At 47.5% G+C, this 24,569-nt stretch overlaps 1 protein-coding gene across 5 annotated transcripts in view; it reads left to right on the top strand.

Annotated features, from left to right (window-relative positions):
• Nucleotides 1-24,569, top strand: part of SLC5A11 (solute carrier family 5 member 11) — a 37,652-nt gene that overhangs the window by 9,589 nt on the left and 3,494 nt on the right. For 2 of the 5 annotated variants that reach the window (XM_036112501.2, XM_036112499.2), the window contains exons 2-12: nt 372-528; nt 2,308-2,379; nt 3,573-3,677; nt 4,884-4,943; nt 5,619-5,723; nt 6,906-7,011; nt 9,526-9,606; nt 11,550-11,755; nt 16,191-16,326; nt 22,734-22,841; nt 23,196-23,346. In XM_036112501.2, the coding sequence (XP_035968394.1) occupies nt 394-528; nt 2,308-2,379; nt 3,573-3,677; nt 4,884-4,943; nt 5,619-5,723; nt 6,906-7,011; nt 9,526-9,606; nt 11,550-11,755; nt 16,191-16,326; nt 22,734-22,841; nt 23,196-23,346 (1,265 nt within the window). In that variant the 5' untranslated portion in view covers nt 372-393. The remainder of the gene's footprint in view (nt 1-371; nt 529-2,307; nt 2,380-3,572; nt 3,678-4,883; nt 4,944-5,618; nt 5,724-6,905; nt 7,012-9,525; nt 9,607-11,549; nt 11,756-16,190; nt 16,327-22,733; nt 22,842-23,195; nt 23,347-24,569) is intronic. The other 3 variants (XM_036112500.2, XM_078074675.1, XM_078074676.1) reach the window with 3 other exon arrangements.

The following is a 24,569-nucleotide window of genomic DNA, read 5'->3' as shown; positions in this document are numbered from 1 at the left end:
GGGTCCTGGGATCGAGCCCCGCATCGGGCTCCCTGCTCAGCGGGAAGCCTGCTTCTCCCTCTCCCACTCCCCCTGCTTGTGTTCCTGCTCTCGCTCTCTCTCTCCCTCTGTCAGATAAATAAAAAATCTTAAAAAAAAAAAAAGAATCAGCAGTTGATTGAACGTGACTTCACTGTATTTGCTGAATGAATGAGTGAACGGATGGACGGACAGATGGGTGGGTGGCTCTGCCTTCCCGGGGGAAGTGTCCCCACCACACATCCTCCCCCCTTGCTGTCCTCTGGTTTGGGTGCTCCGAGGAGGCAGCCGCGGAGAGGGTGAGAAAAGCGCCTCTGGTTCTGGCATCTGATGCACATTTGCACTTCCCGCAGGAGTGAACGTTTGCTCAGGACCATGGAGAGCAGCTCCAGCAGCCCTCAGCCCACCCAGTCAGATCCCCTGGAGGCTTTTCCCCAGAAGAACCTGGAGCCAGGTGACATCGCCGTGCTGGTTCTGTACTTCCTCTTTGTCCTGGCTGTGGGACTATGGGTAAGCCGCCAGGGAAGGCAGGGGAAGAAACTCGCCCAAGGTGATCAAGTAATCTGAACTTGACACTTGTAAAAACGGACCGAGTGTGGATCATAAATCAGGTGCTGTCTTAGGTGCTTGCAAATTTGTGTTACCCCATGTACTTTTGCACAGATGTCTACGAGGAAGACACTACTACTGTACCCATTTTATAAGCAAGGAAACTGAGGCTCAAAAATGTAAGCTCCCGGGGCGCCTGGGTAGCTCAGTCATTAAGCATCTGCCTTCGGCTCAGGTCCTGATCCCAGGGTCCTGGAATCGAGCCCCACATCGGGCTCCCTGCTCTGTGGAGAGCCTGCTTCTCCCTCTCCCACTCCCCCTGCTTGTGTTCCCTCTCTCGCTGTGTCAAGTAAACAAATAAAATCTTTTAAAAAAAAATGTAAGCTCCTTGTATGTTAGTTAGTAACAGAGCTGGAGTTAGAAGCCATATTTCCTTCACTTTGAAGGTCATGTTCTCTTTTCTTTTTTAAAGGAAGGTTTGTTTTTGTTTTGTTTTGTTTTGTTTTTTAAAGGCAATACAGCCTCATGGTTCAAAAATAAAAGCAACTTAAAGTGACATACAGTGAAAAGTCTCACTACTACACTTCTCTTCACAGGTAACTACTGTTGTTAACTTGTTTGCACGTTAGTTTGAGTTTCCTTATGGAAATCCAAGCAAATATTATTGTGTGTATTTACCTCTTTCTTAAATGGGAAATTGCTTATTATACACATTTTTTTTAAAGATTTTATTTATCTGACAGAGAGAGACACAGCGAGAGAGGGAACACAAGCAGGGAGAGAGGGAAAGGGAGAAAACAGGCCTCCCGCAGAGCAGGGAGCCCGATGTGGGGCTTGATCCCAGGACCCTGGGATCATGACCCGAGCCGAAGGCAGATGTTTAACGACTGAGCCACCCAGGTGCCCTGCATGTTGTTTTTTCACCTTGCTATTTTTCACCTATCATAGTCTCTTGGCTATTTTTTCATATCAGTACATAGATGCTTCCTCGCCTTCTTAAAAGTTGCACAGGATTCCATGAGATGATCGTACCGTGATTTATTTAGCCTGTCTTCTTCTGAGGGTCATTTGGATTGCTTCCTATCTTACTGTCACAAACTATGTTGCAGTCAACAAATCAACAAATCTTATACACTCATTATTTTAGATGTGTGCAACTATAATGTAGGATAAATTCCTACAACGTATGAGGTTGTCAGACTGAAGGATGTAGGAGTCTGTAATCATTGAGACCTGGGTCTGAATTCCCGGCCTTTCCGCTATCTAGAAATACGGCACAAGATAAGTAAGTTTGCTTCCGAGCCTCAGGGTCTTCATCTGTTAGATTGTGGTCTAATGACACCAACTTCATAGAAGTTGGTAGGGATTAACATGAGATGAGCTCTAGAAGCTTAGCGTGGTGTCTACCAGCTCTGTTACTGTGACGCTACGCTGCACTGATACTCAGGAAATGGTGCCCATCATGAGCTCTCCTACATAAGCCCTGGGGTGAAAACTCAAATACGTAGGTGAGCCGTAAGTATGCGAAGCAGGGAGTGGCAGGGGTTGTATTGACCCGAAGAATTTATGTCTCCTCTAAAGCATTCAAATTAAAATCCTCTTAAACCATGGGTTTAAAAAAAAAAAAACCTAAACTATATTTGATGTCCAAATCTGGCCTGCTGGACTCGCGGTTGGTAATCCATGGCTCAGGAGCTCTGGGATGCCTCTGATTGTTACCTGCCCTCTTCTTTGTTTCAGTCCACAGTGAAGACCAAGAGAGACACAGTGAAAGGCTACTTCCTAGCTGGAGGGGACATGGTGTGGTGGCCAGTAAGTGATCTTTGATTCAATTAAAGTCACTTCTCGAAGATTCTTCGAGGGCTGATGTTCTGTTTAGCCTTGGGTCTCGCAAGACTCTGGTTGTATGTAGTGTGAAAGTCACGGTCTAGAGAAGGCTTAGCTCCAATGCAAATGTTTGAACAAAAAAGATCCATCAGCTCACCCAAGGGAAAAATCTAGTTAGGCTGGTTTTAGGGATGGCTGAGGGCAAGGGCTCAAGTGATGTCACTAGGACCTGGTTTCCCTCCCCCCCATCCCTTCTTTCCTTCTTTCCTTCCTTCCATCTGTCCATATCAACTTCTCTTCTTCTGGATGGGCACTATTCCCAAACAGGGCCAACTTCATGGCAACAAGATGGCAGACACTGCTCCAGACTTTTCATCTTCTCAAATTCAGTCCAGTATGGGAAGAGCACCTACCTCCATGGCAGTATCCCCAGAAAATATCTTATCTCTGATTGTGTCCCATGCCCACCTCTGTGCCAGTCTCTATCAATCCTCCTGATTACATAAAAGAAAAATTCACAGTTTGGTACTAATATATCTTTATCAACCTTCCATCACTGGCTAATCTCTATGTTTAGCCAAGAGAATGCAGGCCTCAGTGATCGAAACTAGCTAGGATTTAGTAACAGAGATGGTGTCCCAGTTCCAGATTCCCAGGAGAGAAAATGTAATTGACCCAGCTTGGGCCAGGTGCCCAGGGCTGTCTGGTCCAATCAGTTGAGACCAGGGATTGGGATCATTGAATATAAGCTTGGCCACTTAGTGTTCTACCAGGAGGGCTATTTACATTGCTAAATTAGAAGCAGAACTGGAATAGAACACAGGCTTCCTGATTCTCATCATGAAGCACCTTCCACAATACCCATCATCCTTTTCCCTGGGGATGCTGCATACAGTTGTTCATGTTGTGCACTGCACAACCCTATGGCTCACAATTCACATTTTAGCCATCATAAATATACATGTTTATTATGCCAATTCTGATGGTTGGAAGTAAGTCTTGGGGAAGAAGAATCTTTTCCTAATTTGAAAAAAAAGGTGCCAGATAGGCTAGGGATGGCCCTGCCTCCTCTACTTCTCCTTCTGTCTTGGTCCCTCTGGAGCATGGGAAGAACTGAGGGTGGGGAGAAGGTACCATAGACCATCCCTCCAAGATCTGACTTGTCCATCTCCTAACAGGTGGGCGCATCCTTGTTTGCCAGCAACGTGGGAAGTGGACATTTTGTTGGCCTGGCAGGGTCAGGCGCTGCTGCAGGCCTTTCTGTCACTGCTTATGAATTAAATGTAAGTATTTTACCAGGGCGGGTACAGCTCACCCTTTGCCTACTAGGTAGATCCTGGGGGACAGTGTGAATGCCCCGTACTTTCATTTATTTATTTTTGTTAAAGATTTTATTTATTTATTTTAGAGAGAGAGAGCGAGAGAGGGAGCATGAGTGGGGGGAGGGGCGGAGGGAGAGAATCCCAAGCAGTCTCCATTGCTGAGTGCAGAGCCCGAGGTGGGGCCAATTCCCTGACCCCGAGATCACGACCTGAGCTGAAACCAAGAATTGGACGCTCAACTCACCAGGCCACGCGGGCGTCCCTACCCTGTACTTTTTAAAAATAGAGTTGTACTTCATGAGAAAACAAACAAGCACCAAAGGCACCGCTGGTCGGCAAAAATCAGTTTGATCTGCAAGCTTCAGGCTTGTCTGGGTTTGCTTGATCCTGGGACCAGAAGGCTGGGACTCCAAAACACCAATGTGTGGGAGAAGAGGACTCAGAACCTCTCCCTTGTGGATGCAGAAGATAGAAGGACCCGAGGGATACCAGTCGGCCATCACAAAAATGTAGTTCTGTGGTTCAGTGGTTCTTGCCCTTCCTGGCACCCCACAGATACCCCAGAGATAGGACACGCTGTCTTGTGTAGCAGGGCTCGTGCAGGGTATGACCTTCACTGACCGGGCAGGCATGCACTCTTAGTAGTGAGTTTCGTCTTCACAGCGACTAACGGTTTTTTTTAAAAACAAGCTTTATTTATTTATTTATTTTTAAGTCATCTCCATGCCCAGCGTGGGGCTCGAACTCACTACCCCGAGCTCGAGAGTGACTCACTTCACCCACTGAGCCGGCCCCTTAGTGACTAACATTTTTAAAATGCTCATTCTGTGCCGCACACTTAAGTACACTATGCATATTACTGTATGTTGGGGTTCACTTAGGGAGCCCATCCTGGCTCAACGAGGGAGGGCCCACGCCTGGATGAAGGGGGACGACACGAGGTTTTGGGGGACACTGAATGAGGAGTCACAGGAAAGCTTCTATTTCCACGCTTCCCTCCTTCTTCCCCTTCTCCCATTATCAGTGTGGGAATATGATAGCCCAGGGAGGATGAGGTACTGAACCCAAGACGGAGCCAGGCCAGGTGACCTCCAAGTGCAGAGGGAAATCCAAATCAGCACCTCGATGTAGGTGGGAGCTGAGTCCTGACTCTGTTTTCTCGGGCAGGGCCTGTTCTCTGTGTTGATGTTGGCCTGGATCTTCCTCCCCATCTACATAGCTGGGCAGGTGAGTCAGGGTGCTCTGGGATGGGGAGACCATTGGGGAGGGGCACCCTCGAGTTCCCCCCCTCCCACCTGAGGACATCCGTTAGCCAGTCCCTGGGAGCTCCTTGCATGGTGAAGGATGCTGCACAGGCGGGACCGGGGAGCCCTGTCCTCAGCACCTCCCACCTCCTGACCCATGATGAAGATGGGCACAGGCTTTCAGATGTTTCAAATGTTTCAGAAACATTTTTTTCAATGCCTCACACAGTGATAGGTGCGTATATCCGCCCGCACAGAACCCCAGTTCCTCCACACCCCACTCCTCTGCCCCTGTTTCCTCCTTCCTTCTTCTTCCTTTTTTTTTTTTTTTTAAGATTTTATTTATTTGAGAGAAAGAGAGAGTGAGCACAAGCAGGGGGAAGGGCAGAAGGAGAAGCAGGGTCCCCTCTGAGCAGGGAGCCCGACTCAAGACTCGATCCCAGGACGCTGGGATCATGACCTGAGCCAAAGGCAGATGCTTAACAGACTGAGCCACCCCTCTGCCCCCATTTTCTCCTCCCTTCTTAAGTCTATGATTAAGAAGACCGTCAGTGCTGCTGAGTTTGGAGAGGAAGGGGGAGGGGAGGGGAAGGGCCAGTGCCCTGAGGCCATTTGCCCCAAATCAGGTGGGTGGTGACAGCTCAGCTCTGGCCCCCAGGTCACCACGATGCCAGAATACCTAAGGAAACGCTTTGGTGGCAACAGGATCCCCGTCATCCTGGCTGTGCTCTACCTGTTCATTTACATCTTCACCAAGATCTCGGTAAGGCGGGGACACAGCCTGGCCACGTCCCTACAGCCTGGTGAGAAGATTGATTACAGCCATTGGTAGTGTGTCCTGCCCATGCATTTCCTCTCCTTGGGCAGGCTTCAGGGAGCTTGGAGGATGGGAGGGGTGGGGGAAGAGGGTAAGCATGGGGAGAGGAAGTTGGGAGAAAAGGTGGAGGGAAGGACACCTCTTTCCACTCCTGCTTTGGCAACATGTCAGGATGGTGCAGGTCGCACAACAGGACTCTTTGAGAGCCCTGCCAGGCCTTGGTGGGGGGCTCTTCTCTTCCTCCTGGGATCAGGCAGTCATCAGGTATTCATCAGGTGTGCTGAGGCCCATCGGGCCTGCCCCACCCTGGCCTTTGGTTGGATGGGCAGATCTCCAGAAAGAGGCCAAGAGCAGATGCATTGCAGCCTCCAGGCACGTGTGCTCAGCTGGCCTGACTCACGCTGATGCTGTCTCCGCTTCCAGCTGGGGCTGGGGAGAGCTTGCCCCAAGTGGGGGGGGGGGGTGCAGAGAAATTCCATTCAATCCAAACAACAATAATGGACTCTACACCAGCTGCAGGCTTGAAAGACAGACGTTCGATGACAACATCCTTTCAGAACTCTGCCTTTCAGTCTGGTGGGAAGCTATAGATGTGGGGAAGCTTTCACAGGGGAAGTTATGACCGAGGATGATTACCAACTGGGGAGAGGGGGACTGGCATTCCAGATGGATGGGCAGGGCTTGTTAGGGAAGCAGGGAATGTGAAGGGAGTGAAGGAAATGAGGCCAAGGGGCGAGCAGACTGTGGAGCCTGGCATGCAATTCTAATGTATTTATGTAGACGTTATCATGGTGGCCATGGAGGGGGGGCACTGAAGAATTTTAATGAGCAGGAGAAGGATGTTTGATCATGACAGTATTTGATAAAGGTTGCAGTGTTGAGGGTGGAGGGTGGAAGACCAAGAGTAGAAGCAAGAAGACCACTGAGGAGGTTGTTGTATTAGCCCAGTGAATGGGTGTCAAATGTAACAGCCCACAGGGCTCCAGTTGGAGAACCCTGATCTGGGAAGAGGTGGTTGAAGAAAGGGCAGTAGAGAACTCTTCCGTGTTTGCCAGAATCCAAGCTTAGCGGAGCCTGTGCTGAAAATGTCCCTCCTTTCATTCATCCGTCAACTTCCTGTCTCCCCAGGTGGACATGTATGCAGGCGCCATCTTTATCCAGCAGTCTCTGCACCTTGATCTCTACCTGGCCATAGTTGGGCTGTTGGCCGTCACGGCTCTGTACACTGTTGCAGGTGTGTCTGAACAAGGGGTGATGCTTGAGAGACTGTGGCCCACCACCCCTCAATCTTTTCCTGGCCCATCTTCTGATGTTCCCATGTGTTGAAACCATTCATTTATTACACCTCACTCCACAACCCCAGACAAGGTGATTTCTCTTAGCCATTGTCCAAAGGAAGAGGGCTTCCCAATTAGAAGGAGGATTTAAAAATGCACCACAACCGCATCAAGCTATTTCCCATTTGTTTATTGAAGAACTATTTACTGAGAACTATCAGTGCATGTTTATTCACATGCACTCTGTAAAGCTAGATGGTAAGCGGCCCTAATTCTGAGCCTGAGGTCAGGCAGCCTCCTCTTTCCCCGTCAGAGCTGCATTGTAGGAGAGAGACTGGCCTATAGTAGGGCCGGGACAAGTATCTGGTTTGGAATATTTGCCTTTTTATCTTCATTCTGCTCCAGCTTCACCCTTGTCTGCCTCCTCTTGGTGTAATATAATCCATTCTGCAAATATATCTGTATATTACCTAGCATGTGCGAGACATCGTGCTAGGAATGGGGCAGAGCAGTAAACAAAACAGACAAAACCTTTACCCGAAAGGACTTTATATTTTAATGGGGAGACAGACAACGAACAAGGAAATGAAGATATTTCTTGGTATATCATGGTATATCAGGATATATTAGTATAATGTGATAAGTGCTCTGAATGAAGTTTAAGCAGGGCAAGACGGGGAGTGATGGGATAAGGAGGTTTTGTTTTGTTTTTTCACATAGAATGTTCAGGGAAGGCCTTTCTAAGGTGATGTTTGAACCACATTTAAATGATACGAAGGAAGCTCTAAGGAGAAGTGCAGGGGAAGGGAAGTCCAGGCAGAGGGTACATGTAAAGACTCTTAGGATGAGAACATGCTGGTTTGGGAAACAAAAGGGCGGTCACTCTGGCTGACGCTGAGCGAGCAAATGGTGGTTCAGGCTGCGTCCCGCTCAGCTCCGGGGGCCGTTCCCACAAGCCAGAGAGGGATGCAAGGCCGGGCACTGTGTGGTAGAGCAGCCCTAATGAGGGAGAAAGACCAGCCGCCAGCGCCTCGCAGGAGACAAAATGCGCCTGGATTTTGTTCTAAGTGCCGTGGATCTCCACTGGAGGCTCTAAGCGGAAAAGCGACTAAATCAAACATATGCAAAGACCCCCCGAAGGATCTCAGGGGGGGTCAGCACTCACGGAGGCCCTGTGCCTGGAGCCCAGGGAAAGAGAAGGGCGAGTGGCAATAGCCAGTTTATCTTTGTGTTTCCTTGTTTGGGGGTCTCTGTCCCCATTACACTGATCTCTCTGAGGACCGGGGACATGCTGTTTTGTTTGCCTCTCTTTCCCTACCACATAGAGCTCGGCGGGGCGCTCACCAGAGATTTGGTGAACAATTGAATAAAACACTGAACCCAGTGCCAGGCGCATGATAAATGCTCACGCTCGTCAGTGTAGAGATGATGCTGGCTTTTAGTGGCAGGACCTCGCTGCGCTCAGGCTGGCTAATTGCAGCAGAGGGCTGGGGCCAGAACGGACCCTGGGCCTCTCTCCGCGTTTGTGACAGGGCCCTGTTCCCGCTGGCAAGGAGGGAGAATCAGAGTAGAACGCCACAGCTCTGTGCATGGTTTTGGGTTTTTTTTAAGATTTTATTTATTTATTGTCAGAGAGAGAGCATAAGGCAGGGAGAGTAGCAGGCAGAGGGAGCAGGGAGCCTGATGCAGGACTCGACCCCAGGACCCTGGGATCATGACCTGAGCCGAAGGCAGTGGCTTAACTGACTGAGCCACCCAGGCGCCCCTCTATGCACGTTTTTTATTGCACACTGACTTTGCCCACTAGTAAACGTGCTCATATCAGAGAAGCATCTCTTTCCCCTTTGGGAAGAAGGAAGAGGAAGGTATAGTACAGAGAAGAGACTGGAAAGATTGCCGGCAGACTTGCTGCCATTAATTATATGGCCATGATCAGATCTCACCGGGCTCCATCAAGAACAGGAGGTTGATGACATCTGGAACGGCTGCGTGGGGCAAGGTGGCCTCACTCAGGCGGCTGGTGGTTGGCATGGGCTCTCAGCTGGGCTTCCCCCCACCCCGTGTGAACCATCACCCTCCGGGAGGCGAGCATGGACTTCTTAAAGAAGCACGGTGGTCTCAGGACAACACGAGAGCAAGAGCAGAAGCTTCTGGGCCCTTGAGGCTTAGGCTTCGAGCTGCATAGTATCACTCCCGCCATGTTCTGCTGGTCAAAGCAAGCCATCTGGCCAAGCTCCTTGTTAAGAGGTAGAGAAATCAGCTTCATCTCAACATGGAAGGAGCAGCAAAACCACAGTGCAAAATGTGCATGCGCTCAGGAAGGTGATACTGTGGCCATCTTTGCAAACAACACTGAGAAATCTCCTCAGGCAGGGCTTGAACTTGCAGGTTCTGTCTGCTCCCCAGGGTAACTCCTCTCCACCATGGTACCCGACCCTCACCTCGGTGCTTATCCCCACCCCCACCCCCAGGTGGCCTGGCCGCTGTGATCTACACGGATGCCCTGCAGACCCTGATCATGCTTATAGGAGCGCTCATCCTGATGGGCTACAGTAAGTGGGGCCCCAGGGTCACTTGGGTGGATGACAACCCCTTCTCTCAGGGACATCTGCTTTCGTCACTGTGATCAGCAAGCCCAGGGTCAAAAGCATACCACGGGGGCATTCCAGTCATGGGTGATTTGCTTGAGACATGGTTCTTTTAGCTGGAAGAGAACTGGGCTTATGGAAACTTATTGTTTTGTTTTGTGTTTTTTTAAGATTTATTTATTTTAGAGGAAGGGGGAGGGGAGGGCAGAAGAAGAGAGAATCTCCAGCAGACCCCCTGCTGAGTGAGAAGCCCCATGTGGGGCTCCATCCCACGACCCCAAGATCATGACCTGAGCTGAAATCAAGAGTCAGCCTCTTAAGCGACTGAGCCACCCAGGTGCCCCTGAGTGGTATATACTTCTCTATCATTTTACTTTGAACCTATCTATGTCTTTATAAACATAGATATGTGTTTATACATATATATATGTATATATTTCCTATTCTTTATATTTTAAGTGGGTTTCTTGTCGACATCATATAGTTGGGTCTTACTGTTTTATCCAATCTGACGATTTCTATCTATGGGTCAATTACATTTATGTACTGATTGATAGGGATGATTAAAACCTACCATCCTGTCAGCTGTTGTCCATTTGTTCCAAATGTCCTCTGGTTCCATTTTTCTTCTTTTAAAAATTATTTTGGTGGGGCGCCTGGGTGGCTCAGTTGGTTAAGCGTCTGCCTTCGGCTCAGGTCATGATCCCAGGGTCCTGGGATCGAGCCCCGCATCGGGCTCACTGCTCAGCGGGAAGCCTGCTTCTCCCTCTCCCACTCTCCCTGCTTGTGTTCCCTCTCTCGCTGTCTCTCTCTGTCAAATAAATAAATAAAATCTTTAAAAAAATAAATAAATAAAAATTATTTTGGTGTTGGCCCTAAAGTTTACAATGTTCATCTCAGTCTTCCTTCTAATATTATCCTACTGCTTCATGTATCCTTTAAGAAGCTTACAATATTACACTCCCAGATGCTCCCTCCCATCTTCTGTGTTATCGTTATCATACATTTACACATGCCCTAAACCCCGATGCCCTGCTACAAGTTTTGCTTTAGACAGTAGATTATCTTTTAGAGTGATTAAAAAGAAGAAAAAAAGCCTTTTGGAGCATCTGGCTGGCTCAGTTGGAAGAGCATTCGACTCTTGATCTTGGGGTTGTGAGTTCAAGCCCCACATTGGGTGTAGACATTACTTTAAAAAAATCTTAAGGGCTGCTTGGGTGGCTCAGTCGGTTAAGTATCTGCCGTTTGCTCAGGTTGTGATCCCAGGGTCCTGGGATCGAGCCCTGCATCAGGCTCCCCATCGGGCTCCCCCCGCATCGGGCTCCCCCCGCATTGGGCTCCTTGCTCAGTGGGGAGTCTGCTTCTCCCTCTCCCTCTGCCTGCCACTCCCCCTGCTTGTGCGCTCTCTCACTATCTCTCTGTGTCAGATAAATAAAAATCTTTAAAAAAGAGAACAGAAACCAAATTGTTATTACAGGGGAGCCTGGCTGGCTCAGTTGGTGGAGTGTGTGACACTTGATCTCAGGGTTGTGAGTTCGAGCCCCATGCTGGGCATAGAGAGTACTTAAAAATAAATGAATAGTTATTAGACCTGCTGCTCGGTCTTACTGTTTAATGGAGCAAATAACTACTAAGCCACAGTTTTTGTGTTTTGATGATTGCCGTCGCTATATCTGTTTTCCTTTATAATCCTATGTATTTTGTATTATGCATTGGTTATTAATATTCTGAGAAGCAATACATAATCACCACCAAAGGCATAAAAACAAGGCCGAGAACCTTTAAGGTGACTAACTTTCTTTGTTAGCGCTGCTCGAAGTAGGATGTCACCCATCCAGCCATCCCCTGACCACTCCCCATGGATTGCTCTGAGTTTCTGGCAAATTTGGGTTTCCTCTGCGTTTTAGGTTTTGCTGCAGTTGGTGGGATGGAAGGCCTGAAGGAGAAGTACTTCTTGGCCGTGGCGAGCAACCGGAGTGAGAACAATAGCTGCGGGCTGCCCCGAGAAGATGCCTTCCATATTTTCCGAGACCCCCTGACATCTGATCTCCCGTGGCCCGGGATCCTACTTGGAATGTCCATTCCATCCCTCTGGTACTGGTGCACGGATCAGGTACAGGGCACCTAATGAGGGAGCGCCCTCCAGGACGCTTCTTTGCTTGGGGGGCTGGAGGCTGGGCTGGTTTCCTCCATCTCTTCTCTTGTTTGCTTCCCCCCCTCCCCCGCAAGCTCGACTACTCCTTCTTTCCTACTGCTCTACATTATTTTACTTCTTGAGCTTGCTCATGTAATGGCAAATCCAGGGCTACTAATATTTGCAAAGGGAAACTGTTTTTTGTTTGTTTTTAAAGATTTACTTAATTATTTTGAGAGAGAGAGAGAGCAGAGGGAGGGGCAGAGGGAGACAATCTCAAGCAGATTCTGCTCAGCGCAGAGCCCGATGCCGGGCTTGATTTCACGACCTTGAGATCATGACCTGAGCAGAAGGCAGACGCTTAATGACTGAGCCATCCAGGTGCCTGAGATGATACATTTTAAATGGAGTTTAAAATTGATATCAGGTATCATTTATCAACAAATACTCACTGGGTGCCCTCTGTGTACTAGACACTTGGAAATCATGAGTACACACATCAGACAGGGCTCTCTTCTCTCCTGGAGCTCACCTTCTTCTAGTGGGGGGTAGACAGACAGTAAGTAAATTATGTGGAATATTTAAAAATGATAAATGCAATTTTTTTTTAAAGCAGGGTAGGGAAAGAGGGGTTAAGAAGGTGGGAATGCAGTTTATTTATTTTTTTTAAAGATTTTATTTATTCATTTGAGAGAGAGAGAGAGCACGAGCAGGGGGAGGGGCAGAGGGAGAGGGAGAAGCAGGCTCCCCGCTGAGCAGGGAGCCAGACGCAGGGCTCGATCCCAGGACCCTGGGACCATGACCTGAGCCGAAGGCAGACACTTAACCAATGGAACCACACAGGTGCCCCAGGGCTGATGGAAGTTTAAAGTAACCATCACGGAGTAGGGCAACTGAATTTATGCAGGTGACCATGCCAAGAACAGAGCCCAGTTCCCCCCATGGGCCAGAGTTCCTCTACACCCGGGCAGTGGTGGGCACAATACACATGTCCCTTTAAGGCGAGACTATCCTTGGCAAATCTCCTCCCCCATCCCAAGCAAATCTCAGGTAGGAGAGACTTTGGGACACAGTACAAGATCTAGGCTAATAGCATGGGCTTTAAACGTCACAGGCCTGGAATCAAGTTCTAGGGGTATTGGAATACTAACATCTTGTTTCCTTGTTTCCTTACTAACAGTGTGGTTACTAATGGTTACAGAAGAGGGAAGCATGAGGAATTTGGCCATAATCCTTTGGTCACAGGGACAGTTAATAAACCATTAAAAACATTTACATTTTTGCGATGGTTTATGTTAGTGCTCTTGACACAGCTCACCACCAGCTGATACTTCTGAATTTGTACAAATATTTCCTTGAGATGCCCCAAGCCCTTCTTAGCTGGAATTCCAGCATGCACCCTGTGAAACCCACCTCCAACCCACCCGCGTTGTTCAGGAGCCTGGGGACTTAGTCACAGAGGACTCAGTCTCCTTCCAAACGCCAGGCAGGGCAAGAGGGCCTAGAAACCCAAGCCCTCTTGGTCACACGGTGTAGCCGCTGACCTGGGTTCTGCAGAGTCCCGAGACTGCATTGCTTCATTGTGCTGGTCCTGCCCTAGGGAACGTAGAGCTTTGCCAGCCCTATATCTAGGCTAATTTTAAGATTTTATTATTTATTAGAGGGGGAGAGAGAGCTCACGGGCACGCATGTGCGGGGGGAGATGCAGCGGGAGAGGTTGAGAGAATCTCAAGCAGACTCTGCGCTCACCACGGAGCCCCACACGGGGCTCGATCTCACAACCCTGAGATCATGACCTGAGCTGAAGTCAAGAGCTGGAGGCTCAACTGACAGAGCCACCCAGGTTCCCTTAGGCTAATTTTAGAGCAGGAGAAAGGCAAAACTAAGCATTTGTGATTCGCTGACAGAGAATATTCCAGATCTTCCTGGGTCGAGACTGAAAAGATAAGTAACAACGGACAATCGTAATGGCACTTAAACGTTTACTACTGTTGTGCTGTGGCCAGTCCCTGGTCTAACCATTCTACATGAATTAATTCCTTTTCATACCATCCCTCTGAACTGTGGTTCCGTTACTCGGGCCTGGGGGTTATCCTACAGGGGGATCCCCTTCCCCCCAGGCTTGTGGGTTTTCAAGGAACACAGATCTTTTCAGACTTACTCAGCTGCTTCTTAAATTGATGTTTGTATTCTCCACTTCACGGGAATTAAAGCCAGAATTCTTTTTGGTCACAGTTTTGGATCTCTAGTAGAAAGGGCTTTGTTTTCCAAAGCTATAAATGCTCTCCTCTCAGCTTCCAGAGGGACGGGCTAGGATTAAAGCCTGGGTGCCTCTTTGGACACCTTACTGAAGCAACCAGACGTATTCTATAGACCCTGATATCCTCACATTTTACTACCACATTCTAAAGTGTTCTAGAAGGCCGCCTGGGTGGCTTAGTAGGTTAAGTGCCTGCCTTCGGCTCGGGTCATGATCCCATGATCCCTGCATTGGGCTCCCTGCTCGGCTGAAAGCCTGCTTCTCCCTCTCTCTCTGCTGCTCTCCCTGCTTGTGCTCTCTCTCTGTCAAGTAAATAAATAAAATCTTTAAAAAAATTTTTAAAAGAAGTAAAGTGTTCTAGAAAACCTCAGTAGGTATATATCTGGAGTTCTAAAAAATAACATAACAGTTAAACCAAATTCTATAAATTTTTTTAAAGATTTACTTATTGATTTGAGAGGGAGAGAGAGAGAGAGAGCATGAGGTGGGGAGGGGCAGAGGGAGAGGGAGAGAGAGAGCATGAGGTGGGGAGGGGCAGAGGGAGAGAGAGAAACTCAAGCAGACTCTGCACTGAGCAGGGAGCCCAACGCAGGGCTCGATCTCACAACCCTGAGATCACGACCTGAGCCGAAACCAAGAGTCAGATGCTCAACTGACTGCGCCACCCAGGCGCCCCCATTAAACCAACTTCTAAACAAGGATGGTTAACTTCCCAGCTCTGGATTGAGGGCCTCCATGCTCCCCACTTTTCCTCATATAAGCCAATCCTACATTTTAGAGCCTTTCACTTTATGGCATCCAAACAAATATAATTTATGCCTGTCAGGGTACACTTGGTTGCAAGTGACCAAAAAAAAAAAAAAAAAAATCAAACTGAAACTACCTCAGAGAAAGGATGGGGGATATATTAGCTCATGGAATACAAACAGGAAGTTGAACGAGCCTTCAGAAACTACTGGAACATATTCTGGTTTCCCTCTCCATCATCCATCTTTATCGCCTATAACTGTTGCCTCTCACTGCAGACCAATAGGAAAGAAGCTGGGAACTCCCTAAGTCCCAGTCCAAAACTGTTGTAGAAGGGTCTAGCATGGGTCAGGTGCCTACCCCTGGATTAGGCAGCTGTGCCCAAGATGAGAGTGTAGCCATGTAGACAGGGCGTGGGTTTCAAAAGAAGGAGCAGGACACTCTAGGAAGACTACCCCATTAATGCCCACTGTCACAAAAACTGGGAAGAATCCCAACTTTGTCCTGCTCGTCACAGCAGTGGTAATGATGTGACATTTCATTCCCTTTGTCCATAGTTACTGAACCGGCTTGTAAAGGCTCTGGTAACTCAACAAGGCCTCTGTAGCTTCTGCAGATGCTTCAAGACTCAAAGCCGAAAAAAATAGGAGAGAAAGTTCTGGGCTCATGTCGATTCGATCTGAAGGCTGGAGGAGGATTTTGGGGGACCACTCTCCTACTCAGAAAACACTCTGGAACAAGTTATTCCTTTTGAGTAGATAAGGTTTTTTGTTTTTTTTTTACTTATGTGATATACATTTTTAAAGATTTTATTTGAGAGAGCATGAGTGAGGGGAGGGGCAGAGAGAGAGGGAAAAGCAGACTCCCCATTGAGCAGGGAGCCTGATGTGGGGCTTGATCCCAGGACTCGGGGATCATGATCTGAGCTGAGGGCAGATGCTCAAACAACTGAGCCACCCAGGCACCCCAAGATAACTTGAATTTTAAAGAATCTTTCCCAATATGATGGTGGAGGTGCAGCCAGTGGTCTAAGGTCCTCTCATAGTTGGCAATTCTAATGGAGGCTGTAGGTTCTTTCCTTTGCCTCTTCTAGGAAGAAGTTCTGTGGGAAGTTGTAACTGGCCCACCTTGGATTCATACTTTTCCTCAACTGATCATGGTAGCCAGAGAAGTGGAGAAACTCTATGTAGAAATCGAATTGGCCAGGTCCAGCCCCAGGATAAAGGAGTAGGGAGGGGATGGAATGGGGTTCTTAGCTTCCTCAACTGGACCACAGGGATTGCGAATAGGAAAGTGATGTTTCCTCAAAGAGAAGCTAGACAAACCAAGATCCCAAGTCTGCGATGCCTACCAAGAAGCTTTGCACACTTAGCCACTTCAGCCTCCAACCACCCCACTGTTTTCCAGGTGATCGTTCAGCGGTCTCTGGCTGCCAAGAACCTGTCCCATGCCAAAGGAGGCTCTCTGATGGCTGCCTACCTGAAGGTGCTGCCTCTTTTCATGATGGTGTTCCCTGGAATGGTCAGTCGTGTCCTCTTCCCAGGTGAGAAGACAGTGGGGAGAAGAGATCATCTGTCTTTGAGTTGCAGACCCTGTGAAGTGTTCTAAACATGTGACTGCCATCAGAGATTGGGACTGGAGTCCCTGCAGAGTGATTTGGCTGAGGCATCTCTATCCAGACATCTGACTCTCTCCTGTTTCCTAACAGGGCTTCAACAGGAGTGTCTAGTAGATGTCCCAGGCCAGTAGAGGGGAGACCCATTTGGGGCCTTGCCTCAAATGCATTTTTTTTTGAAGCCACAAACTACAGGCTAAGATCTTGTGGTTCCAGATGTCATTTTCTTAAAGACTAATGTGAGAGTTCCTGTTGTGCTTTTTAGTATTTCAGCTCAATGGTTTGGTTAGTTTGGCCCAGTGGAACCCCTTTGGGCGTACATAACAAAAACCAGGGATGTCAAAGCCTCTAGAATATTTGCCTTAGATTTTTTTTTTAATGTGGTAAAGTGATGAGATTTGCACTGTGTGGATAAACAGGACTGGGGGGAGGGTGTTATTGGGAGTCACCATGATGTCAGGAAGTGCTGATCTGTAGGGAAGAAAGCTCCTTTATTCCGAATCACTGAGCTTTCCTCCCGTACCCACCAAGGCTGTTATTAACTCAAAGGGGAGGGTAAGGTAGAGTGCTCCCTCCCCTGCGTTTTATCCTACACAATGTCATGCACAGGTAAAGAAAGGGTAGGATGGCCTAGAAGTTTTGTCAAAATAATTTAGGACAATAAGCCTTAGGAGCAAAAAGCTGGGGAAGGAAGGGGGCGGGGGGGGGGAGCTCTACATGGTGCTAGACTCTGGGCTTCCCGCTCCTCCAGCGCAGAGGGCATGAAGAACTCAGAGTCACTGGTCCTGGTTCCAGGGAAGGTGCACAAGACTTGGGAAAAGCCAGGTCAGAGTGAACTGGGATTTGGGATTTGTGGTGACTTGATGGAAAATACACAGCTTTTGGGTAAGGCTTGACATATGAACAAAGAACGTAGCTTTAAACAACCTACATTCATCATGCTAAGAGTCTTACAGAGAGTGTGGTCTTTCTGAATATGGACTCTGATTTGAATGTTGCAGCCAGAATCCTGGCTCTGCCACTTCCTAGCGGTGTGACCTTGGAAAGCCACTTGCCTCTGTTCCCTCACTCATAAAATGGGGATAATCCTTCATGAGGCTTAAAGCAGTTCTCGGCACGAGGTAAGCACTATAGAAGTGTTTACTCTTATTTTATGTATTATCTCATTTATTCCTCAAAACAACCTTATGAGGTAGGTACTGTTAGGGCTCTTTTCATTTACAGATGAAGAAACTGAAGTTCATCCACTCATTTATTCTTCCATGTGTCCATCAAAGATTCTGAGAGCCAATGATCTGCCAGGCCTTATTCTGGGAGACCCTGGGGATCCATAAGTGAACAAGACAAACAGTATCCCTGCCGTTGGTGGGGCTCACATTCTAGTGGTGGAGGAGACACAGAAAGATAAGGAAATAAGTAAATGAGACATTCATTGATTATGTTGAGAGCTGTGAGCCATTGATTGTGTTGAGAGCTGTGAGTAAAAGGCACAGGGAGACATCAGGGAATGCTTTGTGGGGTTTCTTTTGATAGGGTTTCCAGGGATGGCCTCTGTGAGGAGGATGAGGCAACAGTTGATCCATATGGGTCGTTTTTTTTTTTTCTTTTTTGGGGGGAAGGGCAGAGGGAGAGAGAGACAGAGAGAGAATCTTAAGCAGGCTCCATGCCCAGCACAGAGCCTGATGTGGGGCTCCATCTCATGACCCTAAGATCTGAGACCTAAGCTGAAATCAGGAGTCAGACACCTAACCAACTGAGCCACCCAAGCACCCTGGGTGGTTTCAAAATACATTTCAGAGTGGATCCAACAAGATTAATGATGGGTTGGATGTGGGGCATAAGGAAGAGCAATCTAGACCCCCTCCTAGGTTAAGTGACTTGCTAGAAATTAACCTGGCTAGTGCTGTGTGAGCTGGAATTGGAACCCGGGTGCATCTGCCTCCAAAGCCCAGCTCTTAATGATGTTATTGTCTCTCTTAGCAAATTACACCTTAAGCTTTGGGTCAGTGTCTGGAAGATCAATAGTAAGACCTTGACCATCATTCTTAATAGCCAACGATCATGTCAATCAACAATCATGATTAAGTGAAACATAATGCCATGTTCTATGTCCCTAAGGACTTTTTAATGTAACAGATGAGTATGGTACTCATGAAAAAGCAAGATAAGATATAAATCAAAACACTCTAGCATATGGTACTAACAATAAGTGAAAGGAATTTGAGAGTGAAGTAGGGTGGAGAGGGTGAGGTGGGCATGGTGTGTTTGAAGGCCTGGACAAGTTCTTCTCAAAGTGTGGTCCCCAGTCCAGTAGCATCGATGTCACCTTGGAACTTGTTAGAAATGCTAAGCCAAGATGTACTTCAGTGGATGAATGGATAAAGAAGATGTGGTTCATATATACAATGGAATATTACTCAGCCGTCAGAAAGGATGAATATCTACCATTCACATCAACGTGGATGGAACTGGAGGGTATTATGCTAAGTGAAATAAGTCAATCAGAAAAACGTAATTATATGGTTTCACTCATATGTGGAATATAAGGAATAGTGCAGAGGACATGAGGTAGTGGGGGGAAATTGAATGGGAAGAAATCAGAGAGGGAGACAAACCATATGAGACTCCAGGAAACAAACTGAGGGTTGCAGAAAGGGAGGTGGGTGGGGGGATGGGGTAACTGGGTGATGGGCATTAAAGAGGGCACATGATATGATGAGCACTGGGTGTTACACTGAACTGATGAATCACTGAACATTATATCAAAAACCAATGATGTATTATACCTTGGCTAATTGAATTTAAATTAAAAAAAAAAAAGAAATGCAAACTTTCAGGCCTTGTCCAAGACCTGCTGAATCAGAATCTCTTGAAGTTGAGGCCCAGCAATTTAATAAGCTCCCCAAAAGACTGAGAAGCCCTTGCCTAAAGTGCTAGGCTCCAGGCCAAGCCACTCTACCTTCCTGTTTCCATGTCTCCCTCTATGTCTGCTCTGCCAGTTCCCCCTGAATCTTCAATTGGGTCCAGAAACCACCCAAAAGGATGCTCTAATACTGAGCTATAATGAGCCTGGACAACACCTTCTTCCACTTATCCATCTGATAAATGGTACACACTTTGAAAGGAACCATAGCGGAAATTAAGAGAGAAGCAAAACCACCCTCAAAAACAGTAAAACACAAGTCTAGAAATGTACCCATTTACAAACCCAATCATCCCCACCTGAGCTCTGGAATACATTAAGGGTATGAGACCTATCCATGATATTTACTAGCTGTTTGATTTGGGGAAGCCTTTTCACCTTTCTGGGCCTCAAATTTACTTGTCCTTACAATAGGTGTAATAACCACATCTTCCCCATGGAGTTGTGAAGAATACAGTGAGAATTGTATTGAATTGAATGTTAGCATTTGGAAATAGGAGATTTTGTGTTGTTTGGATCTGACCTTGCCAGAAGCATCCTTTTTTTTTTTTTTTTAAGATTTTATTTATTTATTTGACAGAGAGAGACACAGCGAGAGAGGGAACACAAGCAGGGGGAGTGGGAGGGGGAGAAGCAGGCTTCCCGCGGAGCAGGGAGCCCAATGCGGGGCTCGATCCCAGGACCCTGGGACCATGACCTGAGCCAAAGGCAGACGCTTAATGACTGAGCCACACAGCACCCCCAGAAGCATCCTTTATGTCAACTATCAGAGGGCTTGATAAGAGAACCCACACTATATATGAAATGGTTGATTAATTAGCCCAAGACAGGTAGGTGGTTGTTACCCAATGGTGGGTTAATGATCCATAAGGCTGTTGGTTTCAGTTGTAGCTTAGCCAACTAATATCCTAGGATGAATATATTCTTTTTTTTTTTTTTTTGAAGTAAGCTCCATGCCCAGCATGGAGCCCAATATGGGGCTTGAACTCATGACCTTGAGATCAAGACCTGAGCTGACATCAAGAGTTGGATGTTTAACCGACTGAGCCACCCAGGCTCCCCGGATGAAGCTGAACAGACAAGGACAACTGCCACAAACATGCTTTGTAAACTGTGTATGTCACGTTTCATGGTTGAAAAGTGCATGTCTGGAAGGTTAAACAACCTAAGGTTAACAACCAAAGGTTAAACTATGTAGTTAATTAAATATCCCAGGGAGAGTCTTGCTCCATCTCAGTGTACCTTGAAGAGAGGAGCTTTTGGGGGCACCTGGGTGGCTCAGCTGATTGGGCTACTGACTCCTGGTTTTAGGTCGTGGTCTCAGGGTTCTGGGCTCAAGCTCTCCCTCTTCCTTTCTCTCTAAAGTAAATAAATCTTTAGAAAGAGAGAGAGAGGAGCTTTTGGACAAAAAGAGGTAAAGTCCATATGATCTGAATGTGAATAAGACCTTTGCCTGCCTTTACAATATTCTGGGCATGGGAATGAAACTATTTCCTTATCTTCTTTTAAGACTTCTTAGAAGAATCATAAAAAGCCAAGAACTTTGACCTGTCAAAAGCATTTTTCTCAAGATTGTTTCTGCTCAGGACTTCTCTTCAAATATCACTTTTGATCTACAGTCTTAATTTTGTCTAAGGCTTGAACCAGAGCTTTGGGGGCATCTACTTCTATTCTGTAGCAATTGTATTATTAATTGTGGCCACAACACCCATTGGTGGATGTTCGTGAGTCGAAGGGTCCCAGCCTTTGAGAAGACATAATAATGTGTGGAGAAATTTTATGAAGATCAGTTTGCCCTTGGACTTCCCAGTGGATGAAAGGGGCTAGGGCTATATCCATTTCTTAGGTCTTATATTACATTAAAAAGAAAATGAAGATAGAACAATACTGCATTTTAAAATTGTGGTGTCCTTTAAGTGGTTATAGTTATTAAATTAGCAGTTTCAATGCAGGTAAAAATATAGAGACTAAGTGTACAACCTCACCTGGACATACTGTCAAACATCTACACTTGGGGTCTCAGTTAAATGGTCATCATGACCTTGATAATGCACTGGAACCAGGCAGGAAGTTGGCATGAGCGGTGGAGGGCTTCACGTTCACTTGTAAACTGAGGTTCGAGATGGGCGGACAGGAAGCCCATCACCCTTCAAAATGAGGAGCAAGGACTGAAGACTTTGGATTGAGCAGAGGAGGCCCAGGAGGGATTTTTGGGAGTTATTTCTCAGTCCACCTGGTGAAGGAGACTTGAGAAGTAGTAAGTGCCCCAGCTGGGGTGAGTGGTGTTGGGTAGGCATTGGGGCGTTGGTGAGGAGCACTGGTTAACTCAGATGTCAGGAGCTGAGGAAGTGAGAAGGTGACAAGAAAGGTATCCTTCAGACGCAGGTGCCAAACCATTGAGACCAGAGTTCTGAAGGTCCCAGTGGCCAGGATTAAGTCTTGGATAGGGTGCCTGCCAGACTCATTAAAGACAGAAAAGCATATACTCTCTTGGTCTTCCTTCTCTGAAAAATTGGATTTCGAGTCAGGAGACATGGGTTTCAGTTCTGCCTCTGGCATGACCTTGCTGGGTGTTTATACTCAGGTCTCTCGCCCTGATTCTTCATCTGTGAAATGGTGGAAGTAAGCACTGTGATAGCTAGTTCTGTCCCATAGAAATTTGTTGAGCACCTGCTCCGCCTCACGCTCTGGACTCCAAGCAGGAGTATGGATGTGTATGCTTGGGACGTGTTCATCATCATACTAGGAAGAGATGACAAACTGCAGATGCCAGGAAGGCTGGGTGGCTTTACACCAGAAAATCAGAATGCTGTTCAGGAGAGCAAAGACCCGACACAGAAATGCAGGAAGAGGGGGAGAGAGAGATTCAGCTAGCACAGTTGGGTTGTTAGGAGCCTAATACGCGAACAGCTCTTGAGGAGCTGGGGGAAAAGAGGGATTTGGAAAATATTTGCCCTGTGTGGGGCAATGGCATTCTCCTGTGCATCCCCGAGGAACTGTAGGCAAGATATGAATTGCTTGTGTCCCCATTTCGGGGGCCCGGGGGATGCAGCCTGATGGGGGATGCTGTGGAGAACGGCCGCTAGGTGTCTCAGTTTTATTTGGGTGACAGTAATAACAGCCGAAGTGCATTCAGTGCTTCCTACATATCAGTTTCCGGGCCAAGCACATGACGTCTGTCATCTCGGCCAACCCCCATGATAATCATACAAAGTAGACTTACATTACTGTCCCAGTTTTACAGATAGGGCAAGGTTAAGTAAGAAGGTCATGGTTTATAAAGTCTAGGCTCCTTTTTTATTTCACTGAGCTATACAGGTATAGACAGTCATCCCGTCTCCCGGCACGGGCCTGCGTCAGGCCATGCTAGTGGCTCGGCCTGGGCTCACCCTGGGCCTTGTTGTTCCCACAGATCAAGTGGCTTGTGCAGATCCAGAAACCTGCCTGAAGGTCTGCAGCAACCCCTCTGGCTGCTCCGACATCGCATATCCCAAACTTGTGCTGGAACTCCTGCCCACAGGTAATGTCCACTCGTCCCTAAATGGAGTCCCCGTGGCGCTCCCGGGAGGGAAGACCTTGGCCGGGCCCTGATCTGAGGGAGGGACAGGATGGGAGGGCAGCAGGAGGGAATGCGCTCTGGGCTGAGGGACTGAGCCCCAGAGCCAGGGCCCTCAAATAAAACCCAGGTCCTGGCTATGCCCCCCCTCCAGCCCCCGTCCCTCCTCGTGGCTCCCACCCCTGAGTTCTGCTTCCTCCCGGTGGCACCTACTGGGATCAGCTGGTGCTGTGGGCCTGGGGTAATGGGGTCATGAGTGGAGGCAGCAGCAGTTAGCAGGAAAAGCCTGAGGCCCATAGACCTCCCTTTTGCCCCCAGGGCTCCGTGGGCTCATGATGGCTGTGATGGTGGCGGCGCTCATGTCCTCCCTCACCTCCATCTTTAATAGTGCCAGCACCATCTTCACCATGGACCTCTGGAATTACATCCGGCCTCGGGCATCAGAGAAGGAGCTCATGATTGTAGGCAGGTAAGGTTGTACTGAGTGGGACTGGGGAAGGAGAGTGAAAAGTTTAGAAACCCAGGGAGGAGAAAGCTGAGCCCACCCAGAGGCAAAGCCCGACCAGCCACTCATCCTGGAGGCTCAGCCTCCTCTGATGGCAAAGGTGAGGTTCCTTAAGACTCTGTATGAATAAATCACTCATTCAAGAGATGTTTGCTGAGCACCTACTATGTGCCAGGTGGCTGGACGCAGAGCAGGGAAAAGCAAAGATTCAGTTTCTGCTTTCACAAAGCTAAAGAGAAGATAATTAAAGAGAGAGGATAATTAAAAAGAAATTACAACCCCAATGAGTGTTATGAGGAGGAGCCAGGAGATGTAGGGATTCAGAGGAGTCCCTAGCCTGGACTGGGTGAGACCTGAGGGATGAATAGGAGTTAGCCAGGTAAAAGGGAGGAAGGGGTTCTGGGGACTGGGCTGGGGTGGGGGGTGGGGAAGGTTTCCCTACTAAGGCTTCTGTAAGGTCCTGAAATCTAATGGGGGGGGGGAGAACGGAAGGGACTGAAATGGATGGTATGCAAGTCTTATGGAAAATACATGCTAATAAGCATCTTGGGGCCCTGAGGGCTATCTTAGCTTTCGGTTAGGGAAACAGTTCTTAGGTCTGACACTGAGAACATAACTCATAAAAGAAAAAAGAAAAAAAAACCAAATACATTAGACTTCATCAAAAGCTAAAACTTTTTCATTTCAAAAGACACCATTAAGGAAATGAGAAGACAAGCCACGGATAAGGAGAAACTATTTGCAAGTCATGTAGCTGACAAAGGACTTTTGATCTAGAATGATCTGCAAAATGAGATCATAACCCTAGAAAACTGTAGGGAGATACCACAACGTGCTCACTAAAATGGCTATAATCAGAAAGACAGAGGGACGCCTGGGTGGCTCAGTCAGTTAAGCGTCCGCCTGCCATTCCCCCTGCTTGTGCTCTTTCTGTCTCTGACAAGTAAGTAAAATCTTAAAAAAAAAAAAAAAAGAAAGAAAGAAAGAAAGACAGACAAGGAGATAGAGAAGTTGGAACTTTCTTAACACTGCGGGTGGGAATGTAAAATGGTTCAACTGTTCAAAACAGTTTGGCAGTTTTTAAAAAAAATTAAACATACAACTTATCATATGACCGAGCAGTTGCATTCCCAGAAATGAAAACATATGTCTACATAAAGATTGCATTCCCAGAAATACATAAAGAC

Source organism: Halichoerus grypus, chromosome 6 (assembly GCF_964656455.1).
Source record: "Halichoerus grypus chromosome 6, mHalGry1.hap1.1, whole genome shotgun sequence".
NCBI lineage: Eukaryota > Metazoa > Chordata > Mammalia > Carnivora > Phocidae > Halichoerus > Halichoerus grypus.
The sequence above is the reverse complement of the archived record's forward strand: the minus strand, read 5'-3'. Positions and strand labels throughout refer to the sequence as shown.